The following is a 26561-nucleotide window of genomic DNA, read 5'->3' as shown; positions in this document are numbered from 1 at the left end:
CTGAATGTAATTTCAACTCCTTAACAGTTAAGGAATAGTTACATTTATACAGTCCTAAAATTATTTCAGCCCTTTGAAGGCAACCTCGAGGCTGATGTGGCCCCCAGGGAAAATGAGTTTGACACCTCTGTCCTAAGACAATCACATCATAAACATTATGCTCACACAAGGCAGAAGCACTCATGGACTCAAAGACACTGGTGATCATGAGTGCTTACTCATAGTCAAAGAAATACAAATAGCCCTGACTGGTATGGCTCAGTGGGTTGGGCATCATCCTGAGAACTGAAAGACTGCTTGCTGTTTCAATTCCTGATCAGGGCACATGCCTGGGCTGTGGCCAGGCCTCTGAATGGGGGCATGTGGGAGGCAACCGATCCATGTTTCTCTTGCACATAAATATTTCTCTCCCTCTCTTTCTCCCTCGCTTCCCCTCAAATAAATAAATAAAATCTTAAAAAAAAAAGACATACAAATATATCCACAATCATAGTCAAGATTGGGTTTATAGCCAGACAACTGTTAGTACACACACTCTTGCCTTGACACACTGCTTCCAGCAGGGGTCACCCACACTCCCAAAGGCTGCTCTCATACTGCCTTTAGGCAGAAAAGCAAAGCCAGTTCAGCCAAACTGGCAAAATCTTTCACTCAAGGGTGTGACAGCCTGCAGGTGCATCATTAAGCACGACCCATGGACATGAACAATGGTGTGGGAATTGCCTGGGGGAGTAGGGGTGCTGGATGGAGGGGGGCAGACGGGGGAGGAAAAATTGGGACAACTGTATAATCAATAAAATATAATTTTAAAAGAAGAAAAAAAGACAAGGACATCTAAGAAGAATTTGTCCGTATTTTAATAGTAAGAAGTGGCCTCCTTTGCCCAAGTAAGTTCTGCCTATCTAAATTCCCAGGTGGAAGAGGTTGACAGAAAACATTCTTCCAGTGACCAAGGGCGGGAGCATGCCACATCCAAGTGCTGATGTCCTAGAGCCCTCAGAAGAGGAGAAGCAGATTTCCTCCAACCCCTGGCATTATTCTTACCTCTTCCCCAGGACAGAGTGTGGCCAGGAGTGTCAAATTCTGCCAACACACGGATACCCCGAAGCCGCGCGTATTCAATCACCATCTTCACATCCTGCGCTGTGTAGATGTGGGTAGCCGGGTTGTAGGACCCCTGAAAGGCGCACACACACACCCTTAAGGATCTCATTTCCTGAAGATTAGAAGATACTAAAAATGCCTCCAAGACTCCCTGGATATCAGAAAATCTACCCACAGTCCTTTGGTATCAGGGGCTATCTTTATGGAACTTGTTCACAATTTCCTACAAGCTATCATATCTATTGTTTGTCTCCATGTCACAATGCCAGTGAGACGAACAAAGGAGGTATTATACCCACCTGAAAGAAAATAAATAAACAAGTAAAAAGTAAATGAGACCAGGAAAGATGATCTCCTGTGACCTTTGAACCCAGGTCTCCTAACTCCAAATACAGCTCCCTTCCTGAGCCAGTTTGTCCCTGAAACTGGCTGGATAGGAGGACAGCTGGTGCCCTGCTCTCCAGCAGCACCACAGGTAGGCTCAAACATCATCCTATAAGCTTGGTCAAGGTGAAATCAAGACATACCTCTCTGGCGAGCTCTGGAAAAGTGAAACTTTCATATGGGAAGGAAGGGTCATCAACCAGATGCCAGTGGAACACATTGAATTTATTGTAGGCCATGACATCCTGTAAGTCAGAGCACACACTGTGAACTCATCGCAGGCTTTCCAGTACAGCCTCAAACCTGGGAAGCTGGGCAGACTTTCAGACTGCCCCACACCCCCTCAGTCTGCCCCAGCATCCTATAGGTGTCCCTAGGTTCTATCAGCCCTTCCCATCGGCATATTCCTTCTCCCCTCCAGGCACATCAAGGTGGCTGACAACAAAGCAGTGTGTCCTCTGTGAGATGAGCTGCAGCCACTCTGAGAGTTGCAGCTGTATGGTGCTCTGGAGTCTTCCAAAAGCCCCCAAACACCCTGAAAACTAACACTCCTCCTGCCTTTTGTTTTGGGTAGCCTGACTAGTATTTATCCAAATTGTGAGGTCTGTTGTGAATTTAATAGCCCCATAACCCATAAATCTCAGAAGCCATGACTGATGGATGTCCCCACTCCTTTGGTTCTACCAGAGGAATAAAGGAAAAGGCAGACACTCAAGTTGGATCAGCAACCACTAACAAGCCAGCCCATCCAACTCAATCAAGCTAGTCAGGAATGTGCCCAGTTAAAGCTTTGGAACAACTCCCTACAACCTTGTCCTAACTAAACTAAAGTTAGCTCCACTGGTCAAAGATGCCAATACCCCAAACCACCTTCTGCATCCTTGGAGACAGCCTGGACATTGGTCTATAGTTGCCAGTGAAGTAGATTTAAACCATAAATCACTCTTGTTATTTTTTTTTCCAAGTGGATCATCCTTTCCATTTTTCCTAGGAGCTCATAAAGTTACTTACATTCTCTCTGTAACTCTTTAGGAATATGGCACCTGGGATATCCCTTTCCCCATTACCCCAAAGAAGGCTTTAAGGCATGGGTACCAGAGTGTCCAGGATGCTAGGCAGTGGGAGGTAATGCCGAGATGTATCCAACAACAGTCCCCGGTGAGGGAAGCGAGGAAAGTCCTCAATCTCCGTCTTGTTGATAAAGAACTGTGTGGACCAAACATTAAACTTGTCAGGATCCAAAGGGAACTTACCAGGAAGGTGGGGTGGGAAGAAAACAAGTCTCCTGAGATCCCTGAAAAGCCACTCGGTGACTGTTAGGCAGGGTAAACATCTCCCCAAATGCCCTTTCAAACCTCTACTCCAGTGACCACAAGCAGGACCTGTCCAGACAGCATCTGTCCCAGGCTACTGAATACAGCCATCCCACAGGCCACTCAGCCTACAGAATCTGCATTTCACTGACTGATAAGACGTTGTTTCTTCAAAGAAGTGTGGTCTCAAGGTCATTACTGAATAATGACTCGGGAACTAAATTACAGTGATTCCAAACAGGCCAAGTGTACCAGACCAGTCTCCACCCATGTCTGCCTATATACTGTCGTTGAGGCCATCTCAAGCCACTAGGACTCAGTCTGAAAGCAAAATAAGATATTTCCAGAACTCTGGACACTGGAAGCAAACCCGAGACTTAAAAGGAGTTATTTCTTGAGGTCTCACACTCACCGTGCCCTCGGGAGATCTCCAAACAAGCTGACTAAAAGTCTCCAGACCTACAGGAGAGAAGAGAGGCAGGACAAAGACTTAGGGAGGTAGGAAAAGATGCATCCATCTGGGAGGTGCCCAGTGTGGCAGAGGACAATGCCTGGGCACCCAGTGAATGTGAGTGTAACGTAGGCTTGATGGGTCACGACACTATGACAGGGGGTGTTAGGAAGCTGGTATCAATTTTTACTCTATTTTATTTTGGGAGATACCAGTGTAAGGGGTTTTAGGATCCCTTCTAGGAACACACTAACCCTCAAAACCCACACACCTCTAACCCATGTTTCCAAAGGCCTGAACTCACAAGAACATTAAGATGTGTGCTTTTAAGGACAGATGCTGGGACAGTCAGCCTGCAAGGAGTTTAGAGTTTTTAAGGATACTACTCATTGGAGCTAAGGGAGCTGAGAAAAAGAATCCCCGGTGTGCTGCCAGGCACTTCTCCCAAATGAATTGTGAAAAAGCGATCATAAGCTTGAGTTTCCAAGGTGCCTAGTCCACAGGTGGACTAGAAGACAAAGAATCACCCCCTTTTCCTCTTCATATTTTGAGAAGAAACCCAATCATGTGGATCTGAACTGCAGCAGGCAGCTGCCGCCCAGGACTGTCCCAGTTCACAGGGCACAGACTCCTAGATTCCGACTAGGTCCGAGGCAGGCACGTGGGGTCCAGAACATTGTATGCTCTGCAGCCTCACCTCTGAAAACCTAGCAGAAGCCCCACAAAGGAATCCCAGAGCCTCGGATTCTCAGAATGAAAGACTCCGTGGTCACTCAGCACCCAATTCGAGGCACACTGCCACAAGAGTTTTGAGTTTTCTCCACTCTGGCTCTGACACCCAGCATTCCAGAGTTCCAGATTTTACCTCCCCCACCAAACTGATCATTAGCACTCACACAAAAGGCACAAGAGTGCAGAAAGGGGAGTAGGCATGCTATCTCTCCAAAACATAGGAGAGGGGAGAGGAGGGGCAAGGGAATGCAGACAAACCAAACCAAGGTATGGAACTCTGAGAATGTCCTTCATCCTTTACTAGCGGATGTTCTACCAAAAGTAGTACAGGTATGTGGCTAAGTCTGTATCTAGGGACCAAATTCCTTCAGTAACTAAGAGGAAGGGCATGGGCCTGTTACCTGTTAGCTAAGAAAGCCCCAATTTTCTCCCCAAATAGTATAATCCTACATATTTTACTACTATTTGCCTTTTTTTTTTTGACATTTATGTATTTCTTTGATATAGTTTCCTCCTTAAAGAACCTGGCCAATTGTGCATCTTTAGTGAGAGCTGAACAGGCAGTGTTTGTGGCAAAGTCACCCCTCTCCCTAGCTCCCTGTCCCCGCTGGCCGGAGTGGCAGCCTGCAGGGTCTCCCACTGCTGCCCCAGAGTGCCTGCTCAGGTGCACAGGTGGAACCTGTCAACCTCTAGGGGAAGCTATAAGGAGAACACCCCTTCAAGGGCGTGGAGAAACATTCTACTTGGTCCTCACAAAGAAAATCCCTCCAATGGGAGTATTCGCTGAGCCTCCAGTCATGTCCTCCCACTCCACCGACGCCAGCCGTCCGAAATCATCCCTCGTTCTCTCTCCCAGCACCAGCCCTCAGCCCCCACCTCATTACCTCGGAGAGCTCCCCAGACCGTCTCAGACAGGAGGAAACTCTGCTCATTGTTTATGGTCAGGGTGTCTGGAATGACAGAAATGACCCCACGTTGTTAAGGATTTCTACTCTCAAAGTGCAGACCCCATATTCTGTATAAATCTTTGGATTAAAAAACAACAGCAAGATCACATTTGTTTTTCTTCCAGAGGACACATCCCCAGATCAGTGCAGCTGCAGGTTGGCCAGGCCTGGGGCCAGAGCGGGAGGGTGGTCACCTAGGGACCCTGCAGGCCCTAGGAGGTGACACATGATGAGGATCATGCTGAAGCAGAGTCCTCTGTAAACCACTACTTATCTTGTGGGTCAGTTTTCCCTCTAAGAAGTATTAGCTCCCAACAGACTTTAGTGGAAAGTATGAAGTCTCCTATTGGCAAAGGGAATAGCGATGCTTGAAGGGGTGAGCCCAGGTTCCAACACTCCCAAAGCCCTTGTAACCACCCTCCTTTCCCTCTGTCCCCAGGCCTCAGCTACCCTATCCAGGAATGTGAGGAAGAAGTCAAGAACTGAATTTTACTTGGAGAGTGAGAAGTCCCCAGATGCTGATCAGGGAAGACAGGAGGCAGTCACAGGACTTGACCTAATCTCAGTTCAAATGACCAAACTCCTCTTCCCTGTGTAGGATCTCTTAGAGAAAATCAGCCACATGTATACACATTCCTAAAATGGCAACAGAATTATGCTCAGTCCAGAAAGCAGGTGTCTCATGGGACTCACTGAACAGCCAGTGTGACAGTCCCAGTCAGCTTGCAGACACTGGTTAGAGCCCATAGGAAAAACTCACCTTCTGTGGCTCTTGGCACTTGGTGGCCCTTGGTCCCTGCAGTCATGGAGGGCTCTAGGCCTAGCACCAGCGACTTAGGCCAGGCCACCCAGAGATATAGCTCCAGACAAGTGCTTGCTCTTCTAGAATGGGAACAGAGTGACACTTACAGTTCTCCAGTGACTCAAAGAAGGAAGCTGCTCACATCCAGGAGTGACCACGAGGACAACAATGAATGCTTCTCCAATGTATGCTGCTTTCCTGCAAGACAGTGTAAACTTAGTGTGGCTGACCTGTCACCAGAGGCAACAGGCAAAACCAAAGCCCTACAGGAGGATCCCTAGCTCTAGACCCTTCAGCTCATATGCCTGTGGCAAGAAGGAAGGGAGGACAGGCACACACCCTTGGCACATGTGCTACCTAGTCACCTGTTCAACTTCTTCATTTTGGTTGTGTTCCTTTCTCTCCCCAGTAAGGTGCCTTGACCACGTATGAATGATCTGGCATCAGCCCTTTGTAACCAGGACTCTATTATTTCTGGCTTGGTACAGTCCAAGCACACATTCCAAGACCTCAGCAACTGTTTTGAAACTGGAGGCAGCTCCAGAGCATTGCTACTCAAAATGTGGCCTACTAATTAGCTGCTGCTTTGTAAACTAAGTTACTGGTTGGTCACCACACAGGAAGCTTATATGATGCAAGAATGTAAATCAATTACATCAGAATAAAACATTGTGTAGTTCTGACATTTTTCTTTTCATAGTGGGGTCTTAGGAAAGGGAACATTTTACATTCTGGTGTGTACGCTTCTCACCACACTGCAGACTAGCACTAGACATAGTGCTGCTCTTGAGGGCTCCACATAAGGCTTCCAACCTTGTAAAAGGCCAGAGCTAATGTGAGCAGATGAAGAGGATGACAGAAAACCTGCTATGCACAGGAGGCCTGAGATGATCCAGCTGGTGTCTCAGCAAAGGCACATGATCATCAGCCCATCCTGCTTCCTTCCTTCCTGTTCCCAGACAGGTCCTCCATCCGAGGTAGAATTCTCCCAACAGTGGAAAGCCACCCAATCTGAGCTAACATACAATCTGATATAGTCTTTTTTAAAAAAAAATATTTATTTTGAGAGAGAGGGGAATGGAGAAAGAGAGGGAGAGAAACATCAACATGTGAGAGACACATCAATTGGTCGTGTCTCACATGCCACAACTGCAGACCTGGTCCACAACCCTATCATGTACCCTGACTAGGAATAAACCAACAACCCTTTGGTTCACAGGTCAGTGCTCAATCCACTGAGCCACACCAGCCAGAGCTAATATAGTTTTATAGAGCTCAATATATGCTGGGAAAAAAAGCGCCAAAATATCAATGCTACCTCTTCTGCCCTTCTGCTGGTTCTTCTCTGTGACCTTCCGGGCAGTTGCGATTGTATTGTCCCAAGCCTGAACCTCAATGAACTCCTTTTCTCTATTCTTTCTGGCATGCACTCCCATGGGCACAACAACCACAACTTCCTACAAGACTACAAAGTCAGGGACAAAATGGTGTGGCAGAAGGCAGGGAGAGAGAACTCAGAACCAAACTAGAATCCCAAATGTTATACATCTCTAGGCAGAAAGAAACCAAGAGCCTTGAACCATCTCAAGGAAGACTGCTCACTCCTCCTGAACATGACTGCCTGGCTGCACCCCAGCTCTCAGGTCTGCCAAGATGGAACAATAAGGGGTCCATTGTTTCTTCTCCCAGTAAATAGCCTGTGTCCTCACCTGCCTAAACCATGCAGGGAAAAGGGAATCTGAGGCTACTCTGGGCCAGGCCAATTCACAACTGCATTCTAAATCCTAAAAAACTCATCCCCATAAACACAGGACAATCAGGCTTTCAGGGACCTCTTCCAAAGCAGAACCTCTAGGGTCATCCCAAGCTCCCCAAGCCACCCCTACAACAAAAACCAAGGAGGGCTTAACTGGAAGGTGGGTGAAGAAAACTATAAAAGAATATCCCTTGTCACACTATGCCTTCACCTCTACCTCCTTGTCCCTACTCTGCCACGTATCACAGAACCTCAGTTTCACTGTGTGGAAAGCTCATCTGTGTATTTATCCAGGCAGCCATCCAAGAGAGGGCAAAAGCTCTGGGCTTAGTATTAATCCTCTGAACCTCAGTCTACCAAACTGAGGAGAAATCACAACTAATCTGTATGTAACGGCCATGGTCACTATCTGGAGAACAAGAGAGGCTATACAAATACCCAGTTTATCTGAATTATTAAATGGAAGACAAGAAAACAACTAATTGTTGTTGTTGCTGTTATATCTTATTTTTCTGAAACACACCTCCACTCTGCTGTCTAAATCCATAATCTTTTAGGGGATTTCTTTGAAGATCTAATGAAAATGAATGGATTTTTTCCCTCTAGAACAATGCTCCTAATTTAAGGGCTCATCCCTTCACCACCAATCTGGTAAAAAATCCCTGTCCTAAGTGTTCTCAATGACTCATCTGGGTTTGGGCTGTTGCTTAAACAAGCTGAGGGGAAAAACTAGGGGGAGGTGGTGATGTGAGAGCTAGCAAAATGGAAGGACACTGGTCACTTCAAAGAATGTAAAGAGTATCATTGAAGTTTTCCACCTCCAACTTGCTACTCTGAACAAAGCAGGAAATAGGCAGGGGACAGGCCAGCCGCCTCTGCACACACCCACAGAGAAGCATGGAGGTGTGGGAGACTCAGGACAGGAAGTAGCCCACCAGCCAGCAATCTCATGGGCTCATTCACAATCTGCTGGAGGGGCAGGGTGGGGAGGGCAGCAGGAAATTCTGAAGCCTTTAGTGCTCAGGAAGCAGCCCAGAAAACAGAGCACTGAGCTGGGAAATCAGGAAAGGTTGGTTCTAGCTCTGGTTCTGCTGGTGCCAAGCTGAGCCAGTCTCATCAGGCTCCCATTTCCTCCCATGGCAACAATGGAAGGGTGGGACCAGATCACATCCACTGCCTCCTCATCTCCACGCCCCCTCATCCCCCTGCTCTCATGTGAACTTGCTCTTTTAGGGTTCACTGAAAAGTTTGTGTGTTTTTTTAATTTGAAAGGTTGAAAAAATTCAAACAGTACAGTGTTTAAAACAAACAATAAATTATCTTTGGTATCCCTCTTTTGTCCCCTCTCTGAAGAGATAGCCACTGTTAGTTTTCTTCCCTGTGTCTCCTTTTTAAACATAATTTTGCTTTATTCATCACAGACAGGTCGCTGGACATGGAACTCTGAGATCCTTTTATCCCCAGTGTCCTGGTGGTGAACCATCTCCACATGCTGGCCCTAGACCCTTCCAACTCCTCTCTGTTGTCAATCCTCTCCTGCTGTCACTTGCTTCCCTCCTGCCCTAGATGTGGTGGGCTCTCACCTCACTTTCTAGCCAGTCCTCTCAACAACCTCTCTTCTGTTGCAACCAGTGGACAAAACTCTCGGCTGATAAATCATGTATCAACTAGATTGGGTCACTGATAAAATCATGGTCTCTCATCTTGGCTGGGCCCCTGATGCTGCCCTGAAAATCTGTCTGTGCCACTGCTATTTTTTCTATTCTCTGCAACAGCTATTTCACATGTACACTGATATGATAGGCAGTTAGACAGCATGAGCAGAGTAGGAACGTTAGGCCAGGTACAGAAGGTCACCAGGGCAGAAGACCAGGGTTCCCAGCAATAGACAAATGCAGGGTGAAACTATGCCCTCACCTTCCTCCCCTAGCACATCGCTGTTCATGTGGTTTAGACCCCCTGGTCCTTCATATTGTTGGTCATACCTTTTGGACCCTCCCCTGGCATGTCACTAGTCATGTGGTAGACCCCATTATAGGAAAAACAAGGAGGCCAGAGAACAGCCCCATAAATTCCCATACAAGCCTTTGCTCAACCACTCCCTTAAGAATTAAGACCTTAGGATAATGAGGTTCTGACACACATCAAATACTCTTAGGAACAAAGCTTCAGGTCTACATAGATAGAGGTTTGGTCAAGCTAGAAATAGCATATAGGCCTTGGTTGTGTTTCAGCTCCAGGCCCAGAAAAGCAGAAAGGCCAGGCAGGGCAACACCATGGCTGACCATATGTGATGACTAATGACCCCCTGCCCTGGTGCCAACCAATCAGTGGAGACTATGACCCTAACAGGACATACCTGGAAAAACTGATGAATATTCCATTGAGATCATCCCCTGAGATAGCCCCTAAAATTCTCATCTTTAAAATCCTTCAGTTTGTTCATTAGATTCCACATTAAGTGAAATCATATGGTATTTGTCTTTCTCTGAACAAGCAAAATAGAGATAGACTCATAGACAGAAAGCATGATAACAGCTATACACAGGGGAGGTTAGGGGATGGAAGGATCAAGCAAAAAGGAAAAAGGACTCATAGACACAGACAACATTGTGGCGATTGTAAGGGGGCAAGGGTATAAGGGTGTTAAATAATTAAAATTAAATTAAAATACAATAAAACCCCTCAGACAAGAACCTAGCATGTCTCTCTCTCTCCCTTCCTCCTCTCTCTCTCTAGCACACCTGAGCCTTTCCTCCTTTCTTTCATCAAGGTGCATAACTTTGATTTCTTTCTCCAGAGCTCCAAGAGCCCTTCTTCTGTCTCTGTAACTTGTTTCCTGAAACCATGCAGCTCAGTTGGCTCACTTCTTCTACATCTGTGACTTTCTAAATAAACGTTTTCTTGCATTTGAGTCTTGCCTCTGAATTCTCTTAGCCTGAAACTCAAGGACAGAGGTCCAACATATGGTGCCATTTGCTATTAACAAAATACCATTTTCTTCAAGTCTATTGCTTGATTGCCACCTCCCTTACTCCCAGCAGACAATCAGAACTCTCACTCATCCCTCCCTTACCCACTCTTCCCTGACAAAAATATCTGCAACATACACCTGGTCTTCACCTTCTCCTCCTCCTACCTTTGTGGAAAGGGTTTCCTTTCATCTATGCCATGGATCTGTACTCAGGCTCCCTCTTGTATAAGTCATTTCCTCTTCTCCCAAAGTCTTCAATTTATTTTTTTCTGGTGATTCTTTTTTTAATTATATTTCATTGATTATGCTAATACAGTCATCCCAGTCCCCCCCCCCCCCTTTTCTAACCTCCACACAGCACCCCCACTCCCTCAGGCAATAATCCCCCAACCATTGTTCATGTCCATGGGTCATGTGTATAAATTCTTTGGCTACTCCATTTCCTACAATGTACTTTACATCCCAATGGCTATTCTGTAACTACCTATTTGTACTTCTTAATCCCCTCACCTCTTCACCCATTACCCCCCATCCCCTCCCATCTGGCAACCGTCAAAACTCTCTGTGTATCCATGATTTTGTCTCTGTTCTTCTGATTTACTTAGTTTGTTTTTTAGATTCAATTGCTGATAGATATGTATTTATTGCAATTTTATTGTTCATAGTTTTTATCTTCTTTTTCTTAAATAAGTGCCTTTAACATTTCATATAATAATGGTTTGGTGATGATGAACTCCTTTAGCTTTTTTCTTGTCTGGGAAGCTCTTGATCTACCCTTTGATTCAAAATGATAGCTTTGCCAGGTAGAGCATTATGGCTGTAGGTCCCTGCTTTTCATGACTTTGAATATTTCTTGCCAATCCCTTCTAGCCTGCAGTTTCTTTTGAGATATGAGCTGGAAGTCTTATGGGAACTCCCCTGTAGGTACCAAACTGCTTTTCTCTTGCTACTTTTAAGATTCTCTCTTTATCTTTAAACTTTGACATTTTAATTATGATGTGTCTTCGTGTGGGCCTCTTTCAGTGCACCTTGTTTCAGACTCTCTGTGCTTCCTGGACTTGCATGTTTATTTCTTTCACCAAATTAGGGAAGTTTTCTTTCATTATTTTTCAAGTAGAATTCCATTTTTTGTTTGCTTTTTCCTTCCCCTTCTTAGCCCCACTATGATGCAGATGTTTGAAGTTGTCACAGAGTCTGCTTATACTGTCCTCGTTTTTTCCTGGATTCTCTTTTCTTGTTGTTCTGATTGGTTGTTTTTTGCTTCCTTATGTTCTAAATCACTGGTTTGATTCTTGGTTTCAACAACTCTACTGTTGTTTCCCTATAAATTGTTCTGTATTTCAGTTAGTGTATTCTTCATTTCTGACTGGATCTCTTTTATGCTGTTGAGGTCCTCACTGAGTTCCTTGAGCACCCTTATAACTAGTGTTTTGAACTCTGCATCTGCTAGATTGCTCATCTCCATTTGGTTTAGCTTTCTTTCTGGAGTTCTGGTCTGTTCTTTCATTTGGGCCATGTAACTTTGTTTTGTCTTCCTTTCTGTGTTTGTTTCTATGAATTAGGTAGAGCTGCTATGACTCTCTGCCTTGGTAGCATGGCCCAATGTAGTAGGTGTCCTGTAGGGTTCAGTGGCACAGTCTCTGCTATCACCTGGCTGGGTCTGAAGGTGAGCCCTGCATGTGGGCTGAGTACACTGTCCTCTTGTAGTTGAGCCTTGATTGCTGTTGGCAGGTCAATGGGAGGTATTTACCCAGGCCAGTCAGGTGCAAGGACTGGCTGTGACCACAGACCACCAACCTCTGCCCTCTGTGGAGGAACAGCTGTGCAGGGGCATGATGGTGGTGCTCTGATATTGTCTATAGCTGTCCACTGGGTACACAGGCTCTGGGCTCTCCTGGGTAGTGCAGGCCAAAGCCAGCTGAAACCTGTGTTCTGCCCAGGGGCCACCTTACATGAGTGATAAAGCAGTATGAGATGGCAAATCCAATATGAGATGGGCTTGGAGATTGCCAGGTGAAGCCAAGCTGTGAATCTAGGCTGGCTGCTGCTAATGCTGGACCTGGGACCACTGTTTCTTGTTTGACAGGATTTAGAAAGTTGTGAAGCCTGTGCCAAGACCAGCAGTCAGATGGAAGAGTCAGTTAACAGTTTGGGTGGGTGTATAAGTTGGGTGGGACAAAGTTTCAGGGGATCTCCAGGGTGTGGCAGTGTTAGCCAAGTTGATGAAGTCTCAGATACAGTGCCTGCCTGTTGGTTCTGTGGCTCTGTAGGTAGAGGGTTCAGAAAAGGGACAATGGCCTCTACCCACCTTTCTGTCTGGGAGAAAGCTGTCCCTCAACTCTTGCCATGATGCCAGACACTTCAGTTCCTCCCTGTATGCCACTGGTACCTTTTAAGCTGCTATACCAGTGCTGGAGCTCAGAGGGAGTGAGTCTCAATAAGTCTGTTTGTGGGTTCTTTTAGAGGAACTTCTTAGAACTCCAGAAGTTTTTTTCCACTAACTCAATCCCAACTGGTTTTTTGCAGCCAGAAGTTATGAGGACTTATCTTCCCAACATAGAAACCTGGGATAGGGGGGGCCTGGCGTGGGGCTGGAACTCCTCACTCCTGAGATATTCCTCCCAAATTTTTATCCACCACATGTGGATGTGGGTCCAGCCTATTCTGCACCTCCGTCTCTTTGACCAGTCCAGATGGATGCGGTTTCTTTAATTCAGTGTTATCAGACTTCCATTCAACTTGATTTCTGATGGTTCTGAGTGATAGTTGTTTTGTATTTTATTTGTAAATTTGATGTGGTTGTGCCATGAGGTGAGCTCTGTTTACTTATGTCACCATCTTGAACAGAAATCTCTGGTGGTTCTTTCCCTTCGGCTTTAAAATATTAGCAAGTCTCAACTCTATGTTTTCTCAGTCACTCTCCCTTGCCTTTTACAAAGAAACTCTGGAGGAAATGTAGCTTGATCAGTTAGGTGTTGACAAAGTTAAGACAGATCTGGAGTAAAGTTCTGGTTTTAACACTTGGTTCTAGCTGTGAAACCCTGGGCATATAATTTTCCCTCCCTGAGCTACAGTTTCCTCATCTGTAAAGTGGGGATCATGGTAGTACCTACTTACTGGGTTGTTGGTAAGATTAAGAGTTAATGCATGTAAAGTGCTTAGCACATGATAGCTATCCTAAATGGCTATCATAAATCGAGACGGCTATCCTAAATCCTATCTTTGTAGCCACTTCCTGACTTCTTATCCACTCCTCAGTTTACTAGAATTGGGCACCCTTCCACCGCTCCTCTGAAAATGACTTAACTAAAGTCCTATGGTTCTGTGACTAAATCCAACAGACTTTTAAAATTCATTCATTCATTCATTCATTCATTCATCAGTTATTTACTGAGCACTTGCTATGTGCTAGATTGTACTAAGTGCTGGGGATACAGCAGTGATCAAAACAGAGAAAAACCCCTGCTGTTATAGAACTGATATTCTAGTGAACACTCACTCCTTCTGAGAACTCTTGGCAGCATCAGACACCCCAGACCTTAAAATTAAACTCCTTTGGCTGAGGGAATACTGCTGTCACTTGGTTTTTCCTCTAACTCCTTGAATATGCTTTCTCATTCTTTTCCTTCACCAACCCCTGTGTCCTGGTGTTCCCCAGAGTCTCAAACTAACTCTTTTTTTCCTTACTTACACTCTCACTGGACAATGCCATCCATTCCCACATAGGCTGATGATTCTCTAACCCAACTTTGCATGCCAACACTTTTGAAGCTCCAAACTCATACTCCTCTGCTCAACTGTCTCAAAAGAGCCTCAAAGCTTAAATATAAAACCGAACCAACTCTTCATTCCTCTTCCGGTTGACTGTTTCTCTGTTTGATAACAGCACCATCTATTGATTTACCCAGACAATAAATCTTTTCCTCCTACCTTTCTGAATAAATCACAAATTAATTCATTCAATATTTACTGTCTACTATGTGTCAATCACTATGCTAAGCACTGAGATTACAACAGTTAAAAAAAGACAGATCCGATCAAATCTTTTTTAAAATTGAGTCTTACCATGAACTAAAGGGGGAAATGTGGGTGGGAGAGGGTGTGCAGGGTGGAGGGGAATGAAGGGGGGTAATGGGACAACTGTAATAGCATAATCAATAAAATATATTAAAAAATTTTTTTTTTAAATTGAGTCATAGCCCTGGCTGGCATAGCTCAGTGGATTGAGCTCAGGCTGGGAACCAAAGTGTCCCAGGTTCGATTCCTATTCAGGGTACATGCCTGGGTTGCAGGCCATGACCCCCAGCAACCGCACATTGATGTTTCTCTCTCTCTCTCCCTCTCTCCCTCCCTCCTTCCCTCCCTCCCTTCCCTCCCTAAAAATAAATAAATAAAATCTTAAAAAAAAGAAGTTTTAAAAAAAATTGAGTCATAACTACAAATCCTTATTCTCTCTTAACATCATCACCATCTTCCCAATTCCATGGGTCAATCCTCAATTCAACCTCTCATACAGTCACCTAGATGACTGTAAAAATATCTCCCAATTGGTCTCTTCCTGCCTCTATATGCTAGGAGGCACCCCCAAAACCCCAGAATTATCTTCTGGATGGTGGGCCCCTTGTTGTACAGGCTTGTCTGCTAGGTGAGTGGTCTAGGAACCCATCTGTATCAGTGTACCAGACGGTGTTGTTGTGAGAGGCTGTGTTCAGCTTCAGTGAATTTTTTTTGAAGACTTTTTCATCTTGTTTGCCCATTTCATGATGGCTGACTTATGATGTTTTTCACCAAAAACAGCATGTCCCCCCTCCCCACAGCACCCTCCCTATCTACCCAATCTCACCCCAGGCGACTTTTATTTTTGTTTCCCCAGGTGAAAAAGTCCTCAAAGGGAAACATTTTGCTGACGTGGCAGAAGTGAAGAGGTGATGTTTAGAGGCAAAAGCACTAAAAGGCATCAAATCAACGAGTTCAAAAAATGCTTTGAGCAATGGAAAAAAAAATCACCATATGTGTATTGTATCAAATGGAGAGTACTTTGAAGGTGACTGACATTTAAGCAAGTAAGAATAAATATACAATTTTTAATAAATAAATTCCATTTTTGGGTCCCCCTTCACAAAGCCCATTTTAATCTACTATCTTTTGTGATCTTTTAATATGAAAATCAGATTGTGACAATCTCGGCTCAAGGTCCTCCACTGGCTCCCCAGAGCTTTCAGGATAAAGTCCAGAACCCACTGAATGATTCTAGGAACCCCAGCCTTGTCTTTCTCTGCTCCTGTGTAGCAGCTCTCACAGTAGCACAATAAACTCTTTATAGAACCCTGAAAATCCCACATTTTCTTCACACTTTTCTTTGCACATATTGCTTCCCCCAATTGAAACAAGCTCTTCATTGCCTCCACATCTCACCTGATTAAGACACAGATCTGGTTTTCCTTTTATAAAGCTTTGCTGTTATGCCCCAACCCTTTCCTAAGAGACCTTCCTGTGTGATTATGAAGCAACACATACATACATTTTTCATAACATTTATCTTAATATACACTGTTTGTCTAACTCCTCAATGAGGCTCTTAATTCCTCAACAGCAGGGACCAATCTCAGTATCTTTGTATTCCCAGTGCCTGACACACAGTAGCCATTTGATAAATATTTGCTGAAAATAATGAGTGATGCTAGAATTTTACAAATGCACATTTAATGCTATGTATGCATAATGATTGTACTGCATGAAAATCAGGCATAAATGGCACAGGAACAGTTAATGTTTTATATACCCAAACCTAGTATTTCTGGGATTGGGGTGAGAGTTGATAAAAAGATACTCAGGCATACAGAAAGTACTTTTTAGACACTGCTCTGGAGACCCTGGGGTCCATAAATCTAAAGATTCAGGACTTTCCCCTTCTTTGGAAGGGGCAACTCATTCCCGTATTAGGATACCTGGAAACTGCCTTCACCTCAACACACAATAGCCTCTTCTTCCACCAGCCCTGCTCCTCCCAGAATCAAAACATTTCTATCATATCAATGTATTTAATTCACAGAATCTTAGCAGCATGGAGGAAACACATTCATATTGGTTATAAAGTAGCATTTGGTTTGGTTTCTGGAGTGGAAACTAGGAAATCCTACCCAACTTTTGGCACCTTCCCACTCTTTCAGGTTTACCCTGCTCCATATGTCCTGGCACTCTCCTAGGCTAGTGCCAATGTTATTGGGTCTCCACGCTCACTTTGTTCCCTTCCCCGTCCCGCCTTCATACACATAACACCTAGGCTTCCTTTCCCCATACTCAGCCCAATAAAAACCCTTGAAATCATTCATTTCCCACTCATTTCTTAATTCCACCCAAAATATATTCAGCACTTACTGTGCATCAGGAACTGTGCTAGGTGCTGGGGCAGTAAAATAGAAAAACAAGCCCTGGTCCCTGCCCTTGAGGAGCTCACAGTCTAGTAGGAGAGACAAATACAAACAACAATTACAAAGCAGCGTGATAAGGGCTACAGTAGATATTACTGCTATCTCCAAAAAGGGAAGCAGGCTTAAGCTTGGAGGGGACCTCTGAGCAGGAACCTTGAACTCTGAGTTTGTGCTTGCCAGGCTATCATATCAAGAGGGGATGAGGTACTCCGAAGCCTGGGAAGTAGTTAATACAAAGCACAACGACATAGTTAGGGAAAGGGGCAAGGCCACCTCTGTCAACTGCTTATCACAGTAAAACAAGAGGCTGATCAGGGCAAGAGCTGCCCGGATCCTGGAACCCCTCCATCGCGCTGCTGAATTCAGTGCGAACCATGGTCCCTCCTCCCATGAGCCCCAGGATTTTTCATCCTCCACAGACATCTAATACCCACTCACTCAGAAGTGCATTAGATTCAGCCCACAGATGAATCCCCGATGTTCCTCCTTCCATGTTTTGTAAAAGTTGTACTCTTTTCCCCCTACTTTTAAAACCTGATTTATTCTCTTCCTCTCCCTCTGTAACCCCCCTAAATAGAAAACATCTCCCTATAATTATAGATCCCAGAGATAACCTTGGTTAATATTTTGCAGTCTTTCAACTTTTTATAAAAATACTGCCTATTAATTTTAAAACAGAAATGAAGAGACTTCTGGCCAAGATGAAAGCACAGGTGGACACACTGTGCCTCCTCATACAACCAAAATTAAGGACCATAAAAATTTAGAAACAAAAAAACTACCAGAACAGACAGAAAATTGAACTGTATGGAAGTCCAACAACCATTTATCCAGACCGCGGCCGGCGGAGAAGGGTCAGGGCAGGATAAAGTGGTGGCTGGCAGACCCGGGGCGCAGGGCACAGGTAGCTGTTCACAGACCCCAGGCGCGAAGGCTAGCAGACCCTGGGTGTGGGGAAGCAACAAGCAGACCCAGTGAGGTGCGCAAGGCAGCTGGCTGTCCGTAGTCACACATTCGCGCGCAGACAAACCAGATGAAAAATGAGCAGCGAGATAGACTGTGGAACCCAGGGACGCAGCGCCAGGAAATAAAGCCTAAAAATACCAACTGAAAACACTTGTGTAGGTTCAGGCACAGGGAGAGACCCCCAGCCTCACAGGAGAGTTCGCTGGAGAGACCCACAGAGTCCTAGAACATACATAAGCCCACCCACCCAGGAACCAGCACCAGAGGGGCCCAGTTTGCTTGGGGGACGTGGCAGAGGGGACTGAAATCTGACAGAGAGCGGAGCAAGCGCCCCTGTTCCCTCTCTGACCCCGCCCCCACATACAACATCACAACCCAGTGACTGGGTTGTCCTGCCCTGGTGAACACCTAAGACTCTGCCCCTCATACCTAACAGGCACCACCAGAGCCCCCCCGCCCCCCAAAAAAGATGGCTCAAATGGAAGAACAAATGAAAGCTCCAGAACCAATACTTTTAAGCAACCAAGAGATAGCCAACCTATCAGATGCACAGTTCAAAACACTGGTGTCAGGGATGCTCACAGAATTGGTTGATTTTGGTCACAAATTAGATGAAAAAATGAAGGCTGCCCTAAGTGTAATGAAGAAAAATGCACAGGGAACCAATAGTGTTGGAAAGAAAACTGGGTCTCACATCAATAGAGTGGACCAGAAGGGAGAAAAAAACAATAAAAAAAGAATGAAGAAACAAGAATTCAAAAAAATGAGGAGAGGCTTAAGAACCTCCAGGACATCTTTAAATGTTCCCACATCCAAATTATAGGGGTACCAGAAGGAGAAGAGCAAGAGCAACAAGTGGAAAAGTTATTTGAACAAATAATAAAGGAGAACTTCCCCAATCTGGCAAAGGAAATAGACTTCCAGGAAGCTCAGAGAGTCCCAAAGAAGTTGGACCCAAGAAGGAACACACCAAGGCACATCATTACATTAGCCAAGATTAAAATTACAGAGAGAATTCTAGAAGCAGCAAGAAATAAGGGGATAGTCACCTACAAAGGAGTTCCCATCAGGCTGTCAGCTGATTTCTCAAAAGAGACCTTGCAGGCAAGAAGGAGCTGGAAAGAAGTCTTCCAAGTTATGAAAGGCAAGGACCTACATCCAAGATTGCTCTATCCAGCAAAGCTTTCATTTAGAATGGAAGGGCAGATAAAGTGCTTCTCAGAGAAGGTCCAGTTAAAGGAGTTCACCATCACCAAGCCCTTATTACATGAAATATTAAAGGGACTTATCTAAGAAAAAGATAAAAAATATGAACAGTAAAAAGACAGCAAACTCACAGTTATTAACAACCACATCTAAAACAAAAACAAAGCAAACGACTAGAACAGGAACAGAACCACAAAAAGGGAGATGAACATGAAGGGTTAGCAACAGGGGACTGGGAGGGGTGGGGGGGAAGGTACAGAGAATAAGTAGCATAGGCGGTCGGGAGAAAATAGAGGAAGAGTAAGAATAGCATGGGAAATGTAGAAGCTAAAGAACTTATGACACATGGACATGAACTAAAGGGGGGGAATGTGGGTGGGAGGAGGTGTGCAGGGTGGAGGGGAGTAAAGAGGGAGAAATGGGACAACTGTAATAGTATAATCAAAAAAATACATTTAAAAACAGAAATGAGATCCTAATACATATTAGTTTGTAACTTTTTTCCCACTTGCCAAAATCATCTGCAGATCTTTTAACGTCAATGTATATAAACTCTACATTGTTTGCAGGTACTGAATAGAATCCCATTTTTGAGATATACTTTAAAGAGTTAAAGTACTACCTTCTTCCTCCCTGTTGACATTTGGGAATACTTCTAAGTTTTTCATATTATAAACAATGTCTAGTAAATTGTCGTGTGTGTGCCCCTTTTTGTTAAGCAGTTGTGAGATTTCTGTAAAAAAATTCTCACAGGTAAAAATGTTAAGCCAAAGATATGAAATTTTTTGGTTTTGACACTGCCAAATTACTCACAAAGTTATTGTATTGATTTATCAACATACATGGGCCCATTTCTTCATATCCTTCCAAACTAGACTGTCTCAAATCTTTTTTTATCAGTGTCAGCCCAATAGATAAAGAAATATATCATTTTAAAATTTCTATTTCTTTAATAATGAATGAATTTGAGTACTGCTTTGCATTTATTGGCCATATTCTTTGTACCTTTTTATTAGTTTTCTTTAATTGATTTGTAGAGATCTTTCTACATTTTAAACTTGTCTTAATTTTAAGGTTGCAAATATTTGCCTGATTTTGACCTTTACTTTTTAACCTTTTGGGTTATTTTGCTTTGCTTTTAAGCCATTGAAACCTGCTGGTTTCTTCCTTTATTTCCTTCTAATATTGTTATGGTGTATCTTTTATCTTTAGATCTTTAATCCACCTGTAGTTTACCTTTGTGATTGATATGAGGTAAAGATTCCAATAAAATTTTTTTCCAAATGGATAGTAAGCCATCCCTACCCATTTACTGACTAATCTTCCTAATCTATCTTTTCACGTTTGATTGGGACTGCTTCCTTTATTGCATATTAAATTTTCATGTATACCTGAACTCTTGCTTATCTCTGGAATTTATTTTCTTGGCAATCTTACAGTCAGGGAAATCTACCATGTCATATTTCTATAATCTTTTCTCACTCTGCCCAATACATAATAAATTGCCTCTGCTCGTTTCTAGACCTACACTCCCATTCCTGTCAGTGTTATGCTCCTCTCCGCAAACCACCTGTACTACATACACATCTGCCACCCCCACAAGCCCTCTGGAATCTTGTTCCATCGTTATTTAACCACCAAAATCCCCAGTCTCTCCTACTTCCTCCTTATCTGAAGCTGGCTCTCCCCAGAAATGCTACCTCTTCTATAAGCCTTTCTGAGAGGCAGCTCCTTCTCACATCCTCGGGTTGGGATCTGGGGCTGCTGTCAGGCCCTATAGCAACAAGTGAAAAAAAATCTCTCTTCCATGGCTTATGTCACCTGGCTGTAGAATCTCGAACCTCTCCTTATCACAACACTCTTTAACTTCCTGGTCACTTCTTTATTTATCCAAGAATTTAGATCCTGGTCCCCAGTCTTCCTCTCCATCTCAAGGCTGGCTATCATCCTAGATGATTTCAATACTCAAGAAGAACTAATGCACGTTCTGGCTTAGCAATTATCCAGCAGTATCTTCTCCCTCCTCAACACCCTCCACGGTCACCTCTTGGAGCTTCTTGTCCTCTGGAAGTGTTCCAACTCATTCTCTCAAGCTTCAGTACCATACAGCTATTCTCTGGATACTACACACCTCACACTCAGCAGGTCCAATCTCTCTCTCTCTTTCTCTCTTCCTCTTTTCACTCCATCCTCCCTCCCTTCCCTTCCTCTCCTTCTATGTTCCCTTTGTGAAGAGCAGCAGAATACATTCAAATTGCTATATCAGAAATCTGGAGTCATCTCAGACGATTTGGGTCTACTATTTTTCCAGCTTCTGACATTGCTGATCCTTCCTGGAGCTGTGTGCTTCAACCATACTGACCTTGAGTTCCTTGAATGTGGCCTGAAGGCTTCTTTCCTGAGACCTTTCTCATGTGCAGTTCTTTCTATTTGGACTAATACCTCCACCAACTCCTACTTTCATACCTGATTAGTCAGCTCTTATGGAAGTCTCTCAAAATGCAACTATACACCCACACACACTTGGGCCAGGTGCTCCCCAATCACCTTGTACTTCAATTATCAGCAAAAATCACACTTGACTGTATGTCTGTATTCCCATTTCCAGAGACTGTAAATTCTTCAGGGATAGGGGTAGTTCAATTAATATTCTTTGGACCAGAGCTGCTAACCAGCTATAGTTGCTTGAAATCCTACTTGTACTAAGGAAGGAAACCGGCCAGAAATACTACTGGAGTCTGATAACGATAGGCCAGGTAACACAATATTCATAACCTGAGTGCTACTGACTAAGCAATCAGATGTTAGAAGTTACTATCTGAAGTATGATCAAGGCTTAATTCTACCATAGGCCAGTAGTTTTTCCAAGTCACTAATTAGTATAATGCTTGATGAAGATACTTCTGTGTAGATCACCCCAAAATTGCACAGCAAAAAGAGCACAATCTTTGCAGACAGACTGACTTGAATTTCTGCTCCACCCCTGCCAGCTGTGTAACCCTGAACACCTTACTTGGTCTCTGTGAGTCTCAGTTTTGAAAGACAAAGATAACACCTATCACACGGAGCTGTTATGAAGATCAAAGGGCATAACATACAGCAAGTGATAAACATTCAACAAAGGCATTTCTTCCCATTTTCTACTTCTCTTTTTCTGATAAGTCAGTGTTCCCTGGAGGAGCCCAGGGCCTGGGTACTTTATGGGATAACAACACCATAATAGCAGCTTCCCTGAGGGCTTTTCAGGAGCTTCTTTCAGAAGTCTGAAGGCTCCACTACTGTGTGAAAAGAGCCTCTTGGCAAACAGGCTGATACTCCAACAAATGAAAGGAACATCAGCTTAGAACTCTGAATCTGCCTCAAACTACAACTGTGGCCCCAGTCAAAAAATCAAAGCCACTAATGTGAGATCCTAGTAATTAGTTACCACAAGGATAAGGTAGAACAAGACAGAATTTAAATTTTTCATCTGGTGTTCCTGGTAAGCTATTTCCCTTGCTTCCATTCCAAAGCTTTACAAAAGAAGGGGAGGCTGCCCTGACTGGTATGGCTCAGTGGGCTGGGTGTCATCCTCCAAATTGAAAAGTCACCAGTTTGATTCCCTGTCAGAGCACATGCCAGGGTTGCAGACCAGGCCCCCAGTTAGGGGCGTGCAAGAGACAACCAATTGATGTTTTTCTCGCACATCGACGTTTCCTTCCCTCCCTCTAAAAATAAATAAAATCTTAAAAAAAGAAAGACAGGGAGTTTGCTTACTGACACTTGAGCTGACAAGCACCCAAATTTCCTGCATCTGAGCACACATGTCCAATATGCAGAGGAAAGGGCCCTACACCACAGCCAAATCCCAACCAACCTCAAATGTGGACACCATAATAGCACACTACTATTGGCTGGAGATCAGGGTTGGGTGCATGGCCAGGAAGCTTAAACAGTAACAGAAGCTTAAAACAGAAGCAAAAAGAGAGAGAGAGAGAGAGACAGAGAGACAGAGAGAGAGAGAGAGAGAAAAGTTCCTGATCCAATAAAAGGTCTTATTCACTACAGCCAGGAATAGAGAAGAGAAGCAAACCCGTTTTTCTGTGACAATGAACTATATACAGATCCATAAACCTTGAGGCAGATCTCAGAAAACCATCCACACAGCACCTCTCTCACCTCTTCAGCTGACCTTGCTGTGTCAGTGGCCCCACAACATGGGAAAAAGTTCCTACCTAATTCAACTGGCTAAAATTCTTGATGATGCACATCGATTCTACTCTTCTCACTTATTTCCAGGGCCAGCAGAGGAAATTTTCAAAAATGCAGACACATAACAGTGACCTCCTTCATTTCTAAGACAAGTATTGGTGAGGCAGTAAAACTTTCCTTCTGTAAAATCAACAGGAAAAGGATTGAGTTTTATGCCTTTAACAGGGTAATATATTAACAACATTTCTCAGGAAGAGATTGTGTAGCTATAAGAGGGGGGAAAAAGCCTACGCTTGCTATTAAAAACAAAAACAAACCAAAAAGAAGTATCAACAGTCAAAATCCTAAAATGCGCTGCTTCACACTTCTGTATGGTGGTGAGGAAGGGATACCACTGGGACTCAGACTTGTATTTTTTGTTTTATTTTAAAATCACCAAGTTTTTCCTTCTACATTTCCTCCTTCAAAGACTGTAATGACATTCATCACTATCTCCTTGTTATCGTCAATATCGGCAGATATTTTTAAAAAGCAGCATCAGCAGCTTGGAAATGAGGCAACCTGTCTGAAGACACATAGTTAAAACCAGTGACCAATAAACATTCTCTGGATGGCTCCTGAACAAATCATGCTCCAGAGAGAGTCCTCCACTGCATACAGTCTTCATGCAGAATATCCAAGGCAGGAGGAGCAACAATAGTCAAGGAAGTAAGACTTGAATTTTTCATAAACCAGGCCCAGACTACCACATGCATCTTGATCAAGCAGAGCTTCTAGGGCTCAGTACTATCCAAGGCCATTGGAAAAGTGTCACTATTGAGTAATAAAGAAAAAAAAACAGGGTTGTGAGATGAGAGGCTGGTTAAGGGATCCAGGACAAGATAACATAGGCCCTGGGATTCGATTACTTTGCCCCTCACTAGAAATGTGCTCCTGATGGCATAGGTAAACATGGCTCACTTCTTCTCACAACCACATCAAAATTACAACTAAAATATAGAACCATCACTCAGAACTATCAGAAATTGAGTTGAATGGAAATTTGACAACTACAGAATTAAAGCAACCACATCCAACCAGACTAGTAGGAGGGGTGAAAATGCAGAACACACTGATCCCACATCCATGCATGGTGGATAAAAATTCAGGAGGGATATCTTGGAAGCAAAGAGTCCTAGCCCCACACCAGAATTTGCAGCCCAGGGTGTCAGTGCCAGGAAGATAAGTCCCCATAACTTCTGGCTGCAAAAACCAGCTGGGATTGAGTAGGTGGAAGAAATTTCTAGAATCCCAAGCAATTCCCCTTAGAGAACCCACATACGGACTTACTCAGACTCACTCCCTCTGAGCTCCAGCACCAGGGTAGCAGCTTGAAAGGCACCAGTGGCATAAAGGGAGGAAATGAGGTGTATGGCATCAAGGTGGGAGCTGGGGGACAGCTTTCTCCCAGACAGGAAGGCGGGCAGAGGCCATTGTCCCTTTTCTAGCCTTTCACCCACAGAGTCACAAAGTTGGGCGACAGGTACCATATCTGACATTCCATCAACCTGCCTAACACTGCCCCACAATGGAGATCCCCAGAGAATCTGTCCCACGCACTCTGTTAACCGGGACACCATAACTTTCCCTATATGAATGGCTGGTCTTGGCTCATGCTTCACAATTTACTAAATCCTCTCAAACAAGCAACAGCCAGCCTCAATAAGACCTCAGCCCCCATACCTCTTGCTAAGTGGCCCTGGGCCTATCACTAGCAGCAACCTGCCTAGAATCACAGCTTGGTTCCCCCTAGGAATTTCCAAGTCCAATATAAGTAACAATCATCTCAGATTGCTTATAGCCCAGGCAGGGTGGCCCCAGGGAAAACACAGGTAGGGGATGACCTTGGCTTGCAACACCCAGGAAACCAAAAGTCTGCTCACCCAGTGGACAGCTATAGACAATATCAGAGCACCACCATCATGCCCCTGCACAGCTGTTCCTCCACAGAGGGCAGAGGTTGGTGGTCTGTGGTCACAGCCAGTCCTTGCACCTGACTGGCCTGGGTAAATACCTCCCATTGACCTGCCAACAGCAATCAAGGCTCAACTACAAGAGGACAGTGTACTCAGCCCACATGCAGGGCTCACCTTCAGACCCAGCCAGGTGATAGCAGAGACTGTGCCACTGAACCCTACAGGACACCTACTACATTGGGCCATGCTACCAAGGCAGAGAGTCATAGCAGCTCTACCTAATTCATAGAAACAAACACAGAAAGGAAGACAAAACAAAGTTACATGGCCCAAATGAAAGAACAGACCAGAACTCCAGAAAGAAAGCTAAACCAAATGGAGATGAGCAATCTAGCAGATGCAGAGTTCAAAACACTAGTTATAAGGGTGCTCAAGGAACTCAGTGAGGACCTCAACAGCATAAAAGAGATCCAGTCAGAAATGAAGAATACACTAACTGAAATACAGAACAATTTATAGGGAAACAACAGTAGAGTTGTTGAAACCAAGAATCAAACCAGTGATTTAGAACATAAGGAAGCAAAAAACAACCAATCAGAACAACAAGAAAAGAGAATCCAGGAAAAAACGAGGACAGTATAAGCAGACTCTGTGACAACTTCAAACATCTGCATCATAGTGGGGCTAAGAAGGGGAAGGAAAAAGCAAACAAAAAATGGAATTCTACTTGAAAAATAATGAAAGAAAACTTCCCTAATTTGGTGAAAGAAATAAACATGCAAGTCCAGGAAGCACAGAGAGTCTGAAACAAGGTGCACTGAAAGAGGCCCACACGAAGACACATCATAATTAAAATGTCAAAGTTTAAAGATAAAGAGAGAATCTTAAAAGTAGCAAGAGAAAAGCAGTTTGGTACCTACAGGGGAGTTCCCATAAGACTTCCAGCTCATATCTCAAAAGAAACTGCAGGCTAGAAGGGATTGGCAAGAAATATTCAAAGTCATGAAAAGCAGGGACCTACAGCCATAATGCTCTACCTGGCAAAGCTATCATTTTGAATCAAAGGGTAGATCAAGAGCTTCCCAGACAAGAAAAAAGCTAAAGGAGTTCATCATCACCAAACCATTATTATATGAAATGTTAAAGGCACTTATTTAAGAAAAAGAAGATAAAAACTATGAACAATAAAATTGCAATAAATACATATCTATCAGCAATTGAATCTAAAAAACAAACTAAGTAAATCAGAAGAACAGAGACAAAATCATGGATACACAGAGAGTTTTGACGGTTGCCAGATGGGAGGGGATGGGGGGTAATGGGTGAAGAGGTGAGGGGATTAAGAAGTA

At 44.0% G+C, this 26561-nt stretch overlaps 1 protein-coding gene across 1 annotated transcript in view; it reads right to left on the bottom strand.

The window, feature by feature from the left end:
* Positions 1-26561, bottom strand: part of HEXA (hexosaminidase subunit alpha) — a 38242-nt gene that overhangs the window by 6793 nt on the left and 4888 nt on the right. The window contains 8 exon segments of the mRNA XM_028507104.2: positions 1045-1177; positions 1632-1733; positions 2584-2694; positions 3214-3260; positions 4869-4934; positions 5841-5858; positions 5861-5902; positions 5905-5931. Of these exon segments, the coding sequence (XP_028362905.1) occupies positions 1045-1177; positions 1632-1733; positions 2584-2694; positions 3214-3260; positions 4869-4934; positions 5841-5858; positions 5861-5902; positions 5905-5931 (546 nt within the window).

The sequence above is a fragment of the Phyllostomus discolor genome, chromosome 1 (genome assembly GCF_004126475.2).
Source record: "Phyllostomus discolor isolate MPI-MPIP mPhyDis1 chromosome 1, mPhyDis1.pri.v3, whole genome shotgun sequence".
Lineage (NCBI taxonomy): Eukaryota > Metazoa > Chordata > Mammalia > Chiroptera > Phyllostomidae > Phyllostomus > Phyllostomus discolor.
The sequence above is the reverse complement of the archived record's forward strand: the minus strand, read 5'-3'. Positions and strand labels throughout refer to the sequence as shown.